The 15024-nt window shown below is 35.7% G+C and overlaps 1 protein-coding gene across 1 annotated transcript; it reads left to right on the plus strand.

Annotated features, from left to right (window-relative positions):
• Positions 1–6345: 6345 nt before the first annotated feature.
• TCP10 (t-complex 10) lies at positions 6346–13247 on the plus strand (the record flags this gene model as incomplete). The annotated part of the gene is given in 13 exon segments (NM_001293936.1): positions 6346–6572; positions 6690–6952; positions 7035–7181; positions 7337–7498; positions 9180–9257; positions 9765–9898; positions 10068–10140; positions 10237–10314; positions 10428–10550; positions 10720–10814; positions 11250–11459; positions 12535–12592; positions 12915–13247. Coding segments are annotated over 13 exon segments (1626 nt in total). The 5' UTR covers positions 6346–6436.
• Between the last annotated feature and the right edge of the window lie 1777 nt (positions 13248–15024).

A 15024-nucleotide genomic window follows, 5' to 3' on the forward strand; every position in this document is an offset into this window, starting at 1 on the left:
ACTAGGAGTGGTCCTAGTCAACAAGCTTTGACTTGGATCACTTGAGGAGGGCACGGCATCCTTGGTGGTAGTGGCAATGGATGCTCGGCTTCCACTAGCTCCATTAGTGGCTCGTTCATTGGCACGTAATTTCTTCTTCAATTCGGGGAACCATTTGGGTACTCCATGTTTATGAAAACATGTATCCTCTGTATGACGAGTTTGACCACAAAAAGTGCACTTCAGATCATCTTTATTTTCCCGAGTGAATGGCCGAGAATTGGCCGTTGGAGATGTACTAAAAAACCGGCTACTTGAAGGTGGCCGTGATACCATAGCTACATGTGGAGCTCCTCCTTGGTTCCCCACACCACTACCTCCCATCATAGTTGCATGGCGTTGTGCTTCTTGCCTAACAACGAAGAACACCTCCTCCACATATGGTAAATGTTGAGTTCTCAAAATATCACTACGAACTTTGTAAAAAATATCATCAAGCCCTGCTAAGAAGGCATACACACAATCTAGTTAAATTTCTTTTCGGAATGTCTTCAAATCAACATCACACGCCATCTTGATTGGTCTCCTTTGATCCAACTCTTGCCAAACTGCTTTGAGATCGGCATAGTATAGCCCAATAGGTCTCCCTTCCTGGCGAAGTCGGAATGACTTCACCTTCAACTCATAAATCTGAGAAATATCAGACCCATCATAATATGTTCGAGTAACCTCGTCCCATACTTCTTTAGCTGTACGAGGATGAATGAAAAAACCCATGATGGTAGGATCCATGGAGTTAATCAGCCACCCTTTCGCAATAGCGTTCCCCGTCTCCCAAGCTTCATACTCAACACTATTCTCTTTGGGCTCCTTGACGCTTCCTGTCACGAACCCTTTCTTACCACGTCCAGCGATATGCATCTCCAATACCTTGGACCACAAAGGATAGTTTTTCCCATTCAACTTTATAGTACTTGGTACAGCCGAAGCATCACTCTGGATAACAACCGGATTAACAGCTGAGCCATGGGTAGAGCCATATGCCCCACCCTCCAACTTCAGCCCTGACGCCCTCTTCTCCTGCCATTGATCACGTGAAACCACAAAAACACACACACACGTCGTAGCAATACATGGCCCCCTGTACTGCACTTACTTTTCTGCGGCAAGGATGCAGCAGAAAAAAAACAAAGCACCTTTCTTCCTCACGACACAAGTAGCACGGTGGTGGGATTAGGGATTAGGGTTACAGTTGGCTCTGGTGCCAAATAGAATTATACGGGATAATTTTCTGTATTCCATAATTCTGAATAAAAAGGTACATACAATCCTTATTACAAAAGGAAACAAAAATAAAGGACATAAAACCTTTCCTAAACAAAGACTTAGTAATTACAAAATATTTACATTCCTTTTCTTCTAAAACTTCATTTTCCAATAGTTTCTTGCTCTTCTTTCTTCTAACACCTAGACCTACTAGATGTGATGGGGGTAGTGGTCAGTAGATGTTTAAAGGTGGTGGCTGAGCTCGGTCTCGGTCTACTACTGCTCAGTATCACGTGTTGAATGTGATGTCAGGCGTGAGTTTTTCCTCAAATCATGCCATGGATGTGTGCTTGGGCTTTTCATTTGTCTTGCATCCGTTTGTTAGATGTGGACTTCTATTATTCTTTTAAAAGGGGCCACTGAAAAAGGACCATCTGTTAACAAAAATTACATGAGTTATCAAATAGGTGAACAACTAGATATTTCTGCTTGCGCGATGCTGCGAGATTAAAAATTGTAAGAGATTATGTTTGAAAAATCTAAAAAATTGAATCATAGAAGATTAACATTATTTACATTGAAATCATTGGGAAGATTTTTTCATACAAAAGATTTAATTGATACAGTCCACATACAAAAAATCGTAGAACTCTTAGCTATCTACATAAAAAAAAAAAAAAAAGATCTAGACCTTCCACTGGTTTTCAATCGATAGTAGAACTTATATACAAAAGATTACGAAACATTGGGTTATTTCCATGCAAAAAATATTAGGGAATGTTGTTTCATTTACCTTGAGAAAATATGACCGAAATTGTTCACTGGAGCACCAAAAGTTTCCCTCCAATACTCTTGATTGTCAAGAAAGCAGCCTAGGCAAAGAAATAAAATGAAATTACATGCAATTATTTTATACACCAACACATTTATACTATAAAGAAAATAAGAATAAAGTATGATCACCTAGTCATTTATATTTTTTTGTGGAAAGGAATCTGGTTTATACCAGTTGGAGAGAACTTTTTTTTTAGTGATTTAATAGGCTCTTATTTAGATCAGTGCAATCTAATATTTAGTTAGTAGATGATGTTAAATATTTTGGAGGTGTGAATATTGAGATCTATGTTATTAATAAACAAACAATCTAAAACCAAGTTAACACCTGTAACATCTTACATTGCCCAGGGGAGTGGATCATGTAAGCCTTATATGTATATTCCCATCTCTACCTAGCACGAGGCATTTTGGGAGCTTACTGGCTTCGGGTGGGTGATCCACTGGGAAGTTATCGTGTGAGTTCCTAGAAACAAAATCGTGAGGATGTGGTTGGGGCCTAAAGCGTACAATATCGTGTTACGGTAGAGTCGAGCCCGGGATGTGGTAGGGGCCCGGGCCGGGATGTGACAACACCCATGGATTTATCCACTGGATTCTCAAGAGAGCCTAATTCACTTCTTCATTCTACCTCACATGTATAACACTTAACGCATCACATGGAGCCTAAAACAATAGAACAATAGAACAATATAAGAAATGGTAGAAATCAAACATTAATTTTGAAAGCCTAAACTAATACAAATTAGAAGACATGACATTAAATTAATTGGTAGATTGAAGCCTAACCAGGTTGAGAGTGAAGCTTGTTCTGTGCAAAAAATCGTAGAAGGTACGACTCTAAACACTTGGGTTAGAAGGGATCTCTATGAAGAATGACTAGGTTAGGAAAACACTGGCAGAAACGCTTATTTTACAGTAATATGAGTGTACCAACATCAACAAAAACACTATAAAACAATAGTGAAGCATAATTGATATTTCGCTTGCCAAAACAAAAGAAAAAGAAAACAAACTTACAATAATTCGGTCTTTAATCCTGAGGTCTTACTGCTGAAAGAACCAAATCTCAATGCAAGGTTTCTGCAATTTCCTAAAAAATACAAATAAAAAGTCAAAATCCTAGCCAGAAAAGTAACCGAGCTGCGAGCTTTCTAAGAAACTCAGATGACAAAATCAACATGATATTAGATCGTACATTGCACTGATTATAAAGCTTCATTATCACATTTAGTACCAATAACGATGATTAAAATATAATATTGAGAAATATAATACAAAATTGAAATATGATATTTAAATTGATTGGCCTATCTGATGTTTATTCAGTTCAAGTATCAATTCAAATATCAAATAGTGTTTCAAATATTAGAAAGAGGTCTGTTAAACAATCTGCAATTTGTGAACAAAGAAGTTAAGAAAATACCATTTGAAGGTTCTGCCCTGTAAAATGTTAGTACTTCACTTCAATTTTGCTAGGTGCATCCGCGTGTGTACCTGCAGTTTTGAAATTAGCCTGCTTTTGCAGAAGTGCCCAAAATTCAGGGGTTACTCAATTTCATGTTTGAAAGCCATTCTGTAATTATGATAATTGTTAAGTGCATAATCGGAAATTCTTAACCATAATAACGATGAAATGACAATATGCATAGGTTCATATTTGATAATTTGAACATATTAAAAGATGATTCAAGTTAAAACCTGCAACATAACTATTTGTTTAATTAGAGCATGAATCAAAGCTAACTGTTGCGATTCATGTTTGGATATAATCTTTTGTGACAGAGATTAAAGATAATAATATAATATTTATAGGAATTATATTCAATTCAAATGATCTACGAATTTGCAAAAACATAACAAAAGATGATAACATTTAATATGTTATTATGCTTATTAAATTAACTAAATAATATTATGAACTCTATTGATTTACTTGGTAACCAGTTGGTTCTCACATGCAAAATGGTAAACCACATGGTTTAGATATTAACCCAGAGCTTAGAATAATATGGACTATATAGAACACAAAAAAGATACACACACACATATAGGGAAAAAAAGATGAAGATACACATATCTTTAGCAATATTTCAAGAAGCTATAAGTTTTGCTCACATCTTGAGGTCGACCCTTGATTTAGAAGAACAAAGTCGATGTCGATCTTATGTAGGTTAGGAGGAAGGGCTAGTTCACAAATTTTAAAGGAAAGATATATTATTAATGTCGAACTCATAGCCCTACTATAAAAGAACCTTCTAAGAACAACGAATGAGGTAGCTATTTCACTTTGTAGCCAGTTAGTTTGTTCAATTTATCTTTTGCTTTAATAAAGCCTCTAAAAGTATGTTTAAGGATTGTAGTTCACACTGTAATCTCATATGAGAGAGAGAGAGAGAGAGAGAGAGAGAGAGAGAGAGAGAGAGAACTCGTCCAATTTGTTGGCAAGCTTCAAGGGCTAAATTTGCTGGAGCCCTTCCCCTCTTCAGGACCGTGTTCTGCATCTGAAAATATTCCTTTGGCCCCTTTTTCTTCTTACATACAGATGTGGAGAAAGATAAAAACATAAAAATAAAAATAACAAGTAAATATTAAAGGTGAAAGAAAAGTAATATAAATTTTTGACTACTTGATTTGTCTATTCCATTGGAGTTACACATTTTTATCATGCAAAAGTTGAATAGGCAACTTGTCATGTTAGTCATTATAGTACAATTTTGCCTATTTTATTTGCCTACACAATTAGATGCTCTTAGGAGGGTGAACGCTTACGATATACAATAGGGTCAAAAGGAATAGCCAAATGATTTAGTGCTACGCAACAAGATATTTTAGGGAATTAAAATGACAACTAAGTATACAAAGGACATACATAAACGTCAAAATGGAATTAATCATCAATTGAACGAAGCAATATAAAAATTATGAAACATTTGATGCAATGCCGGATGAAGGAGCGAAACAATGAAAACATTAAGTTTTTACTAAAAGAAATATTATTTTGTTTGTCCAAAAAATTGTAACTAGGAGAAAAAGGTACAAATACCCAAAATAAAAAGGCCTAAATGGATAAATAGTCCTCATAGTGATAGAATATTCAGAAGATAGTCATATGGTAAAAAAATGAAGATTAAACCTTTGTGGTAAAGTCTTTTAGGATTGAAGCTCAAAATTAAAAATTTTGTCAACTCTATGTTAGACCATCTCCAAAGAAAATGTTAAATTTCAAGAGTCAAATTACAATTGATGGGAGATGTAGCAATCTGAAGTCTTATGTCAAATTTTGTACTTCTCCAACTGAATTGTCAAATATTATTTTATTATTTAAATGGTTGTAATTATTAAAAAATGTTGAAACAAAATTTTTATTGATTGAAATGTTAGTGGAAAAGGGAAAAAGATCATCTCCGGATCTCTTCCACCAAGGCCACCTAATCAAGTGATCCGGACCTTTGAAATTTCATCTAACGGTCCACTTGTTTTGATCCCTTAAAAGAAGTAATAATTTTTGGTTGTTGAATGAAATTTCAAAGGTCTCGATCACTTGATTCGATGATCTTGGTGGAAGAGATCCGAAGATGGTCTATTTTCGTGGAAAAGAGACCCACTATTAAAATAAATTAAAAATAAATTTGAGATGTCAATTTTGACTCCAAATCACAAAGCCTTCAAATCTAGTTAGCAAATAATACTTCGGTTGGAGAGATTTTGATATCAAATATGCACAGTTACATTCCATCTATGATTTTGACATTTCCTTTGGAGATGTTCTTAATATCCTGCTCGTGTAAGCTATCCATAAGTTGACTTGCTGAAAGGAACTTTTAATTTTGTGCTTGAATCCTAACGAAATTAAGATTAAACCCTTGTAATAAAGTCTTTTAGAATTAAAGCCCAAGATTGAAAATTTTGTCAAATCTTTATTAGTATCCTCCTCACGTAAGCTGTCCAAAAAGTTGACATACTGACGAAACTTTTAATTTTCGGTTTGAATCCTCACGAACATAATTATAAGAGTTTAATTTCTATATCTTTTATTACGAGGGCTATCTTATGAATCCTGCATCACTATGGAACTATTTATCCAATAACAAAAAGTTGTTTTAAATGACCTGGCAAACGATCAATCCATTGGATCACTTGGAGGATGCAGATTTCGTTATGGGCAAACAAATGCAAATGGCATTACTGCAGAGGAGCCGCATCCTTGGAAAAGAAAAGGAGCTCCGCGCTCATCGAACATATCTTCAGTTGCAAAGAGTAGGGGTTTTGGCAAGTTAGGCATTTCTAGGGTTAGGGTTTTGCAGAATCTGTGACAAAGAAAGAGTAGCAGAAGAAGAAGAAAAAGGAGTCCAGAATGCAGCCCTATGGAATACAATCGATGTTGAAGGAGGGCCACAAGCACCTCTCCGGTTTGGACGAGGCGGTGGTGAAGAACATCGATGCCTGCAAGCAACTCTCCACCATCACTAGAACTTCTCTGGGTCCCAATGGTATGCCCTTTTCTTACTCTACTGACTACAAATCAGAGTCCCTTTTGGTGGATCCGGTACTTACAAGTAGAATTTTTTTTTTTTTTTTGAAATTTTGTCCATTTTTTCACTAATCAGGTATGAATAAGATGGTAATCAATCACTTGGACAAGCTATTTGTGACGAATGATGCCGCCACGATTGTGAACGAACTGGAGGTTCAGCATCCAGCTGCCAAGATTTTGGTTTTGGCAGGCAGGGCTCAGCAGGAAGAAATCGGCGATGGTGCTAATCTCACCATTTCTTTTGCCGGAGAGCTCCTTCAAAACGCAGAGGAGCTTATAAGGATGGGCCTGCACCCAAGTGAGATAATTAGTGGATACAATAAAGCCATAAAAAAGGTTTGTCAATCCCCTTTTCGATTTTTATCGGTTATCAGAATTCTTAAGTTCTGATTTTTGTTCCATTTTTTTAATATTTCAGACGATTGAAATCTTAGATGAATTGGTTGAGGAAGGTTCCGATATCATGGATGTGCGCAACAAAGAACAAGTGGTTTCTAGAATGAGAGCTGCTGTTGCCAGCAAGCAATTCGGCCAAGAAGATATCTTGTCCTCACTTGTTGCCGATGTAATTGCTACTTGTTTCCCCTTGTTTCCCCTTGTGTGTATTTGGTTAATTTCAATTGTCAGCCACTCGGCTATTTCGAAGCCAAGGGAAGAAGAATAGTATGTCACTGTTTGTTAGCATGTTCTAATGGTAGACATTTTTATTGGACGATATAGGCATGTATACAAGTATGCCCCAAGAACCCAGCAAACTTCAATGTTGATAATGTACGTGTTGCAAAGATTGCGGGAGGGGGTTTGCATAATTGTGCAGTAGTACGAGGTATGGTGTTGAAAACTGATGCTGTTGGGAGTATAAAGAGAATGGAGAAGGCCAAGGTTAGTAATCTTTTACACATATGCTTTTGAACTTTTGCATAAAATATACATGCTGTACCCTTATATGATGAGTTTTATTTCTCATGGTCTATTAAAAACTGTCTGATTTACTCTTTTGTTACTTTGAATTGTCCTTTTAGCACCATTTTGGGAGTTTTCACTATACATTAACTCTGGATTATGATATAAAAGCACAAATTATTGGTATTGTGAGGACAGTATACTGAGAATCTCATATCAAATTTGGAGCAACTAGTAAATGATGGACGAAACGGACGAAACATCATTGAAACTTCCAGCATGAAATATTGGGTATAGGGAAGAAGAAACTCAATGATTATAAGAAAATGAGCATGATATCAATACCTTTTTGTTATCATAACTGTCCTTAAGGTAGTTTGTGTGGGCCAAAGTCAGTTTCCTAAATGGAATTGCTGTTTGCTTGTGTTAGTCAGTATGGTTGAATGATATTTCTGAAAAATCTATGGAAATGGTAGGTTTGTTGAATGATTATGATGTAAAATCGATGATAATTATTCAAAGCAAATGCCAGTTAGAATAAGTAAGGTGTTGGTCTGGTGTGAACTTGCAATGCCCTCTTCCCTATTTTTCATACTTCAAACCTTTGGAGCCAGGAAAAATATTGGCCTGGTTTGTTGGGTACCGGAGAAAATGGTGTTCTTTTAGTTTTAATTGTGTAGATTAGGGCTTCTGATTTCATGTTAGTACCTTGATAACACTCTTTTTGCATGTTGCATTCAATAATATGCTATGCTCAAGGTCTGCGGCAGCCTTCTTGTCGTAACATGTAGTTCTTCATGTATTGAAGTTCAGAGAGTTCACCACACAAAGACTATTTTGGAATTTAGTTTTCTATAAATTCACATGAGTTCTGTTGAGCATTACAAATGTTAAGATTGTTTTCTTGGAATCCTTTTGTGATGTTGGTGCTGATTTTCACACACTTGATGCACCAGTGGTTTCCTTCTTGTATCTGGATAATTATGTCACAATGAGCCAAAGCTGTTTAATCTAGGATAAAAAACTGAACATAAAATAAGTTGATGGACTGTCACTTATCATCCCAAGGGTTTCAATGGTATTAGGGTTTAGGCTAGTAAATTGGTACTTTGATATGCCAGCTTATATACAGGTTTAGGGTTTTTTATTATGTGGTAAATTGGTACTTTGATACGCCAGCTTATATCTATAATGTTTAAATTTACCCCAGGGCTGCACTATAGAGATATCAACAACGGTATCTTTTATTTATTTTTGTCAATTTCATTTGTTTTTGTTATGTAGCTGATATTTTAGCACATATTTCCATGATTTGTGCTTCATGGATTGTACATATATCTGCTAACAGTGTGCTGCATCTTTTGTTTCTAGATTGTTAAATTATTAAACTAGAATTGGTTTCGTAGGCGAGTAACATGAGTGTGTGTTTGACATGCCAATATGAATACTATTATTAACTTTATAGTGCTTTGGTGCCATTTAACTTTTGAATCTTCTTCTATTGTAGTTTATAATTCTTTTTGCTTGATCATTCCTGTTTTCCATATTGATATCCAATTGCTATCTTTTATTATAAATGCCCTTTGACCTTTACGTGGTCTAAATATATGTTTGAAAGGTTCAAGTTTCTTAGATTGTGTATTCTGTTAAACCTTTTCAGGTTGCCGTGTTTGCTGGTGGAGTTGATACATCTGCAACTGAGACCAAAGGAACTGTTCTAATTCATACCGCTGACCAGGTAATTTTTGAAGAGGAAGGTTATTTCTGGGTTGTAGCTGTTAGTGAGAGAAGTCTTTTATGTTGTATATAGCAGGAGAATAGTCATGATTATCTAGTGATCACTGCTTCTCCCTGTGTGTGTGTGTGTGTGTGTGTGTGTGTTTGTTGTTCTGGAGGAGTGGGAGATTGTTTGTAGTTATATTTAGCAAAAGATAAAATTTTCTCTTTATGTTGCAACCAATTTTTTTTTTCTTATACACAAATGATTCCATAAAGGTCAGATTTGGTGGCAGTTTCTTGAATACTTAGTGTCTATGTGCAACTAGTTAAGATCTTCATATGCATATGGATACTCTTTTCTTGAAGTGGTCCTTGGTATTGCTTTTTAGTCTCCCCTTGTTTGTCTTTTGGTTAAAGGGCTGTACATAGTACTTGAGCCCAGCCTTTCGTCTTCCATTGTTTGCTAAGTTGGGTTTAATGTGGTTGATATGTCATTAACTAAGTGTTTTCTTGGTCATTTATGTAGCTTGAAAATTATGCAAAAACTGAAGAAGCTAAAATTGAGGAGCTCATTAAAGCAGTTGCAGATTCAGGTGCCAAAGTAATTGTCAGTGGAGCTGCAGTTGGAGAGATGGCACTACATTTCTGTGAGCGGTACAAGTAAGTAGCAACATCTTGTCATATTTTTGTTATTTTCCACCCTTGTAGCACAAACTGACATGTGTGTGTAAAATCAGACTAACCCTTCAATACCCATCTTAAGGTTTTCAATCTCTTAAGAGATCTTTGAGCTCTTGTTCTGTTTTAACTTTTTAGTTCTTGATTCTAGGCTCATGGTGCTGAAAATCAGTTCAAAATTTGAATTGAGACGATTTTGCCGTACAACTGGTGCTGTTGCCATGGTAATCTTACAAGAATCTGATATCTTATGAGAACCTTATTGAATGTTTCTTAATTATGAGAATCTTACAAAAATACCCTTTGTATTTTTGCAACAGTTGAAGCTTAGCCAACCTAACCCAGATGATCTGGGATATGCTGACTCTGTTGCGGTTGAAGAAATTGCCGGTGTTAGGGTATGCTGAAAAGATGTTTCCTCATCCTCAGACCTAGTATTGTCTCTAAATTATCTTGTTCTAGGCTATTTTCTTTTTCATCTTCTTGATATATCCAACGATTTTTTATGTAGGTCACTGTTGTGAAGAATGAAGAAGGTGGGAACTCAGTAGCTACTGTGGTTCTACGGGCAAGCACTGATAGTATATTAGATGACCTTGAAAGAGCAGTTGATGATGGAGTGAACACTTACAAGGTAATTTATGTGGAGCATTAAGAGTTTTCTATGTTGTTTGACTGGCCTTGTTTTACCTCTGCAATCACTGGATGCACATTGTTCTCTGGAACTCTTGAAGTAGTTCTTTATTCAGGTGTCCAAACCATTGAAAGTAATCTTTCGCTTTACTAATGCATTTCATTATCAGGCTATGTGCAAGGATAGCCGTATTGTTCCTGGAGCTGCAGCTACTGAAATTGAGTTAGGTAGAAGAGTGAAGGAATTCTCTTTTAAAGAAACAGGGTAAATTGTCTCTGTTTTTGAATTGTTAAAGTTCAACTGAAGTACATAATACACATGGAGATTTCTGCTTGGTTCTTTGAAAACTTTAAGGTACGGTTAGACAAAAATGATCAGCAATAATAATGATCTGCGGTGGAATTAGCTATCAAGATTCTGTTTAGAAGGCTGACGTCATGCCATATAAGATATTCTATTGAAAAGGAAAATTGACTCGCAGCAAAAGCAAAAACAAAAGTAAAAAACATATATCATGTATGTTCTGGTCCAAAAACGGTGTGGTTTAGAAATATTCTGAATTTCAATATGATTCATTAGAGTTGTTTCAGGTTGATCTGCAATATGGAATTTGTACTATGCATGTGATGTTGCCCCTGACAGCATAAAACTGAATCTGGCGGTGAGAAAAATAACTCACTAAAGATACTGACTTTGCAGATTGGATCAGTATGCTATAGCAAAGTTTGCCGAAAGTTTTGAGATGGTGCCTAAAACTCTGGCTGAGAATGCTGGGCAGAATGCAATGGAGATCATATCTTCTCTCTATGCTGAACATGCATCAGGAAATACGAAAGCTGGCATTGACTTAGAGGAAGGCCGTTGCAAAGATGTGTCAACTATTAATGTTTGGGACCTCCACATAACTAAGTAAGTGTTCTTTCTCTTGTTTCAAGTCTTTTATTTTTTTGAACGTTTTCATATCATTTTACCTTGCTACAACTTGCAACTGTGGTGCTAATGCAATATTGATCCCGAAGATTAAGTTTTGTGCATTAGGTCTAGAATTAGTCTGTAGTGGACAATTTTATTCCTATGCGCTTTTTGGTGGTTTCGGTAACCAATGAGTTCCTGCTGTGCCTGTAGTTTTTCATCTGTTTGGTTCACTTATTCTTGTGTTGATTTTTTTTTTTTTATATAAACATATGATTTTGCTTTTAGGGTTGGGATAATTTGGTGAATTTTGAAGTTGCAATATGGATAATAGGCATCTAGGCAGTTTGTAATATTTCTTTTAGTTCATGATTGAGGTGATTTTAAAAAATAAATAAACAAAAAGCCTAATGGTTATGTCAAGGCCCCAGTTATTTCGGGGTTTTCCCCTTCATTATTGCGTTTGCATATATCGATGTCGCCACATTTTGAAACTTATAGTTAGTTTTGTTTTCAAGAAATGGTTCATGAGGATAATGCAGGGACAATGCCAACCTTTTTAAAACCCTCTGTCGATTTATGGGGATGGACTCGTATGTTTGTCATTGTTAAAACAATTTGTAGGGTTTTGCATAAGTGAGTTTCGTTATGGTAACTGATGGATAATACCTTGAAATATCTCAAGAAAATACTTGGCTCTTTACATGTAAGGAGCTATTCCTGCGTACAAATCAATAACAGTAATTGGACATTTTCTAATTCCTTCTTATTCCTAACGAACAAGTTGTCCTTGTAATGAGGAATGACTCCTTACATGTAGGCCAAGCGTTGTTCATATCTCCAATTCATATACAATGGATATTTAGTTATTTGTAGTTGGTTATTTTGTTTGAATTATTGGAATCAATTTTTTTTATTGAACCACTAAGATTTTCAGGGAACTTTTGCCCAAATTTATTTTTCATTATACACGATATTTTTATTTTTATTTATACGTGATATTAGGCCTCCATATTGTCTTAGGATTTTATTTTTTACTTTGGCCTGACCTTTTTTGGGATGTTTGTTACAGGTTCTTTGCTCTCAAATATGCTGCAGATGCTGCCTGCACTGTCCTCCGAGTAGATCAAGTAAGTAAATTAGTAACTATTGATCAATGCTTTTTTTACTCGCTAACTGAATCCATTCAGGGAACACAAATACTAAGTGCATCGGGTTTAAAGAAATGTCCGAGTTAGGATGAATTAGTGCAAGGTTTATGACTTTCAAATGTATCATTACTGATATATCTTCTGCCAAGGAAGCCGACCCCCATCACAACTTTTGCATATAACCTAGGGGTTGCTTTCAAATATTTCTCTTTATGATTAACCTCAATAGATATAAATAAATCAGTAAGATTAAAAAAGACGATAGCTGATATTTTTTTACAATGCCTTGACCGTGTTGCAGATTATAATGGCAAAACCAGCAGGTGGCCCAAGTAGGAGAGATCAGCCTGCAGGGATGGATGAGGATTAACATGTTCTGTGCCACAACTATCTCGCTTGTATTTTAGGATATGAGGACGGAGAGTTGTAGAAGCGTGTTTGATTTTCTCGAGTTTTTATCATGGCTGGTCCACGAGTTTTTGTGTTCTTGGCCGGTCCTCGAGGTTGTGTTGAAGGCTTTTGTTTTCGTATGTGCCCTTGCTAGACACTAGTCGATTGGAATTTATATAAATTTTCCATCTATGATTGCAGCTTATGTGTCTTCAATTCATTGTTTCCTTGAGCTTTTATTCAATGATGCTTCCCTCGTGCTGTTTTCGTCTTTTGTGTTTGCTTGCCATTTCCCCTTTAGCTGTTAAAATGATCATTTAGTCCTCTTTGTTTCTCAAAGTTGCTGTAATTCTTTGTTATTCTTGTGAGCGAGTTTTTCCAGCCGAAAACTTGGGACATTTTTTTTTTCATGGAAACAAAAGTATCCTACATATTATTCGATTCGGTTGATCTAATAAACCGGTTATTGAAATGTAACCAACGTTTATTGGAAAAAGCAACCCTAAAGATTTGGGACCAAAAGTGGTTAGTGGTGACCATTGAATAAGTTTCTTCAACTTGAGTTGGGTTCATCTCCAAATAAAGTATTTTCTATGATAGCACCGTGAATAGCGCATAACAGAGCAGCGCCCAACACCCCAACAACTCCCATCATATGAAATGGGTTTAGTGTCCAATTATGAAACCCCTGGAAAAAGAGGATGAATCAAAATATAGCTGCTACACCAAAACTAGGTGCAAAGAACCAACTAGACTGACCTAACGGATAAATTAGGAATACAGAAACAAAAACAGCAATTGGACCGGAGAATGCAATTGCATTACAAGGTCACAATTCAACAGATCGAGCAAGCTCAAATTGACGTAACATAAAACCTATTAGTTCGAAAGCGCCATGTAGTGCAACAAAAGTCTATAGACTGCCTAATTGACACCAACGAGTAAAATCTCCTTGTGCTTCAGGACCCCATAGTAACAACAAGAAGTGCGCTAAACTATTAGCCGGAGTGGAAACTGCATCACTTAAGAAGTTAGAGCCTTCCAAATAGGAACTTGCTAATCTATGGGTATACCAACCCCCTAAAGCAAAATAGGCACAAGGAAAGAGTAATTGGCTAGACCAACCTACAAAAACGAAGCGGTTCCTTCGTAACCAGTCATCCATAATATCAAATAAATCATTTTCATTTTTGGTAAAGTTACCAACGGCTATGGTCATAGTGATCCTCCTATTCAACTATTTCAACCATTTTCGAACACCTCATAGCATTTTCTGAACGTTCAAGGCTTCTATCATTTTTGTATGATTTGATTTCTCGTACATTGCCCCTCATTTTGACTTTTGAATGGGTTTCGAATAGAAAAATCATTTATGAATCTGTAACTTGCCCTAGTTTAATCCATGAACTCAATCCGGTTATCTTATCCCTTCCTATTCTTAATAACTGTCCGAACCATGAATTGTCTTTTGACTCATCAATCAGATAGATAAATTTTAGAATTGTTCAAGAAACAAGTGATCCCTTTTCTCCATACAGATAAACCACGGACATGTTCTTCTTGTTTCATCAACTAATCTTAGTCTTGAATCCCGTTGAAGAGGGGAAATTTATAAATATTTTTATGTATTCTTCAAATTTCTATGTGTATTAAACTACTACAGTATCATAAGCATCATATATTTTATTACTTTCTACTTTACTCTATTATTTTCTTTTAATAAATTTCCTATTATTAAATTAATATATTGTATTGAATTAAATACATATTAGTTAATTAAATATTAAATAATATGAGACTCGAAATGAAAGTACCCTTCTCACATACATTCCCCATTACGTTGTCGGAACAAAAATATTGCATGTATCAATATGGATGGAAATATTTAGTACATGAAATAGCGATTTGCTAAATATATAAATAGATATATAAGATATAACTAATAAAACGGATCTTGTGTTCTGGAATTGGAATCAAAGAAAGATATTTAAAATGGCTTGTATGTTGTGACTTGGAATAAA

Source organism: Malus domestica, chromosome 09, assembly GCF_042453785.1.
Source record: "Malus domestica chromosome 09, GDT2T_hap1".
Taxonomy (NCBI): domain Eukaryota; kingdom Viridiplantae; phylum Streptophyta; class Magnoliopsida; order Rosales; family Rosaceae; genus Malus; species Malus domestica.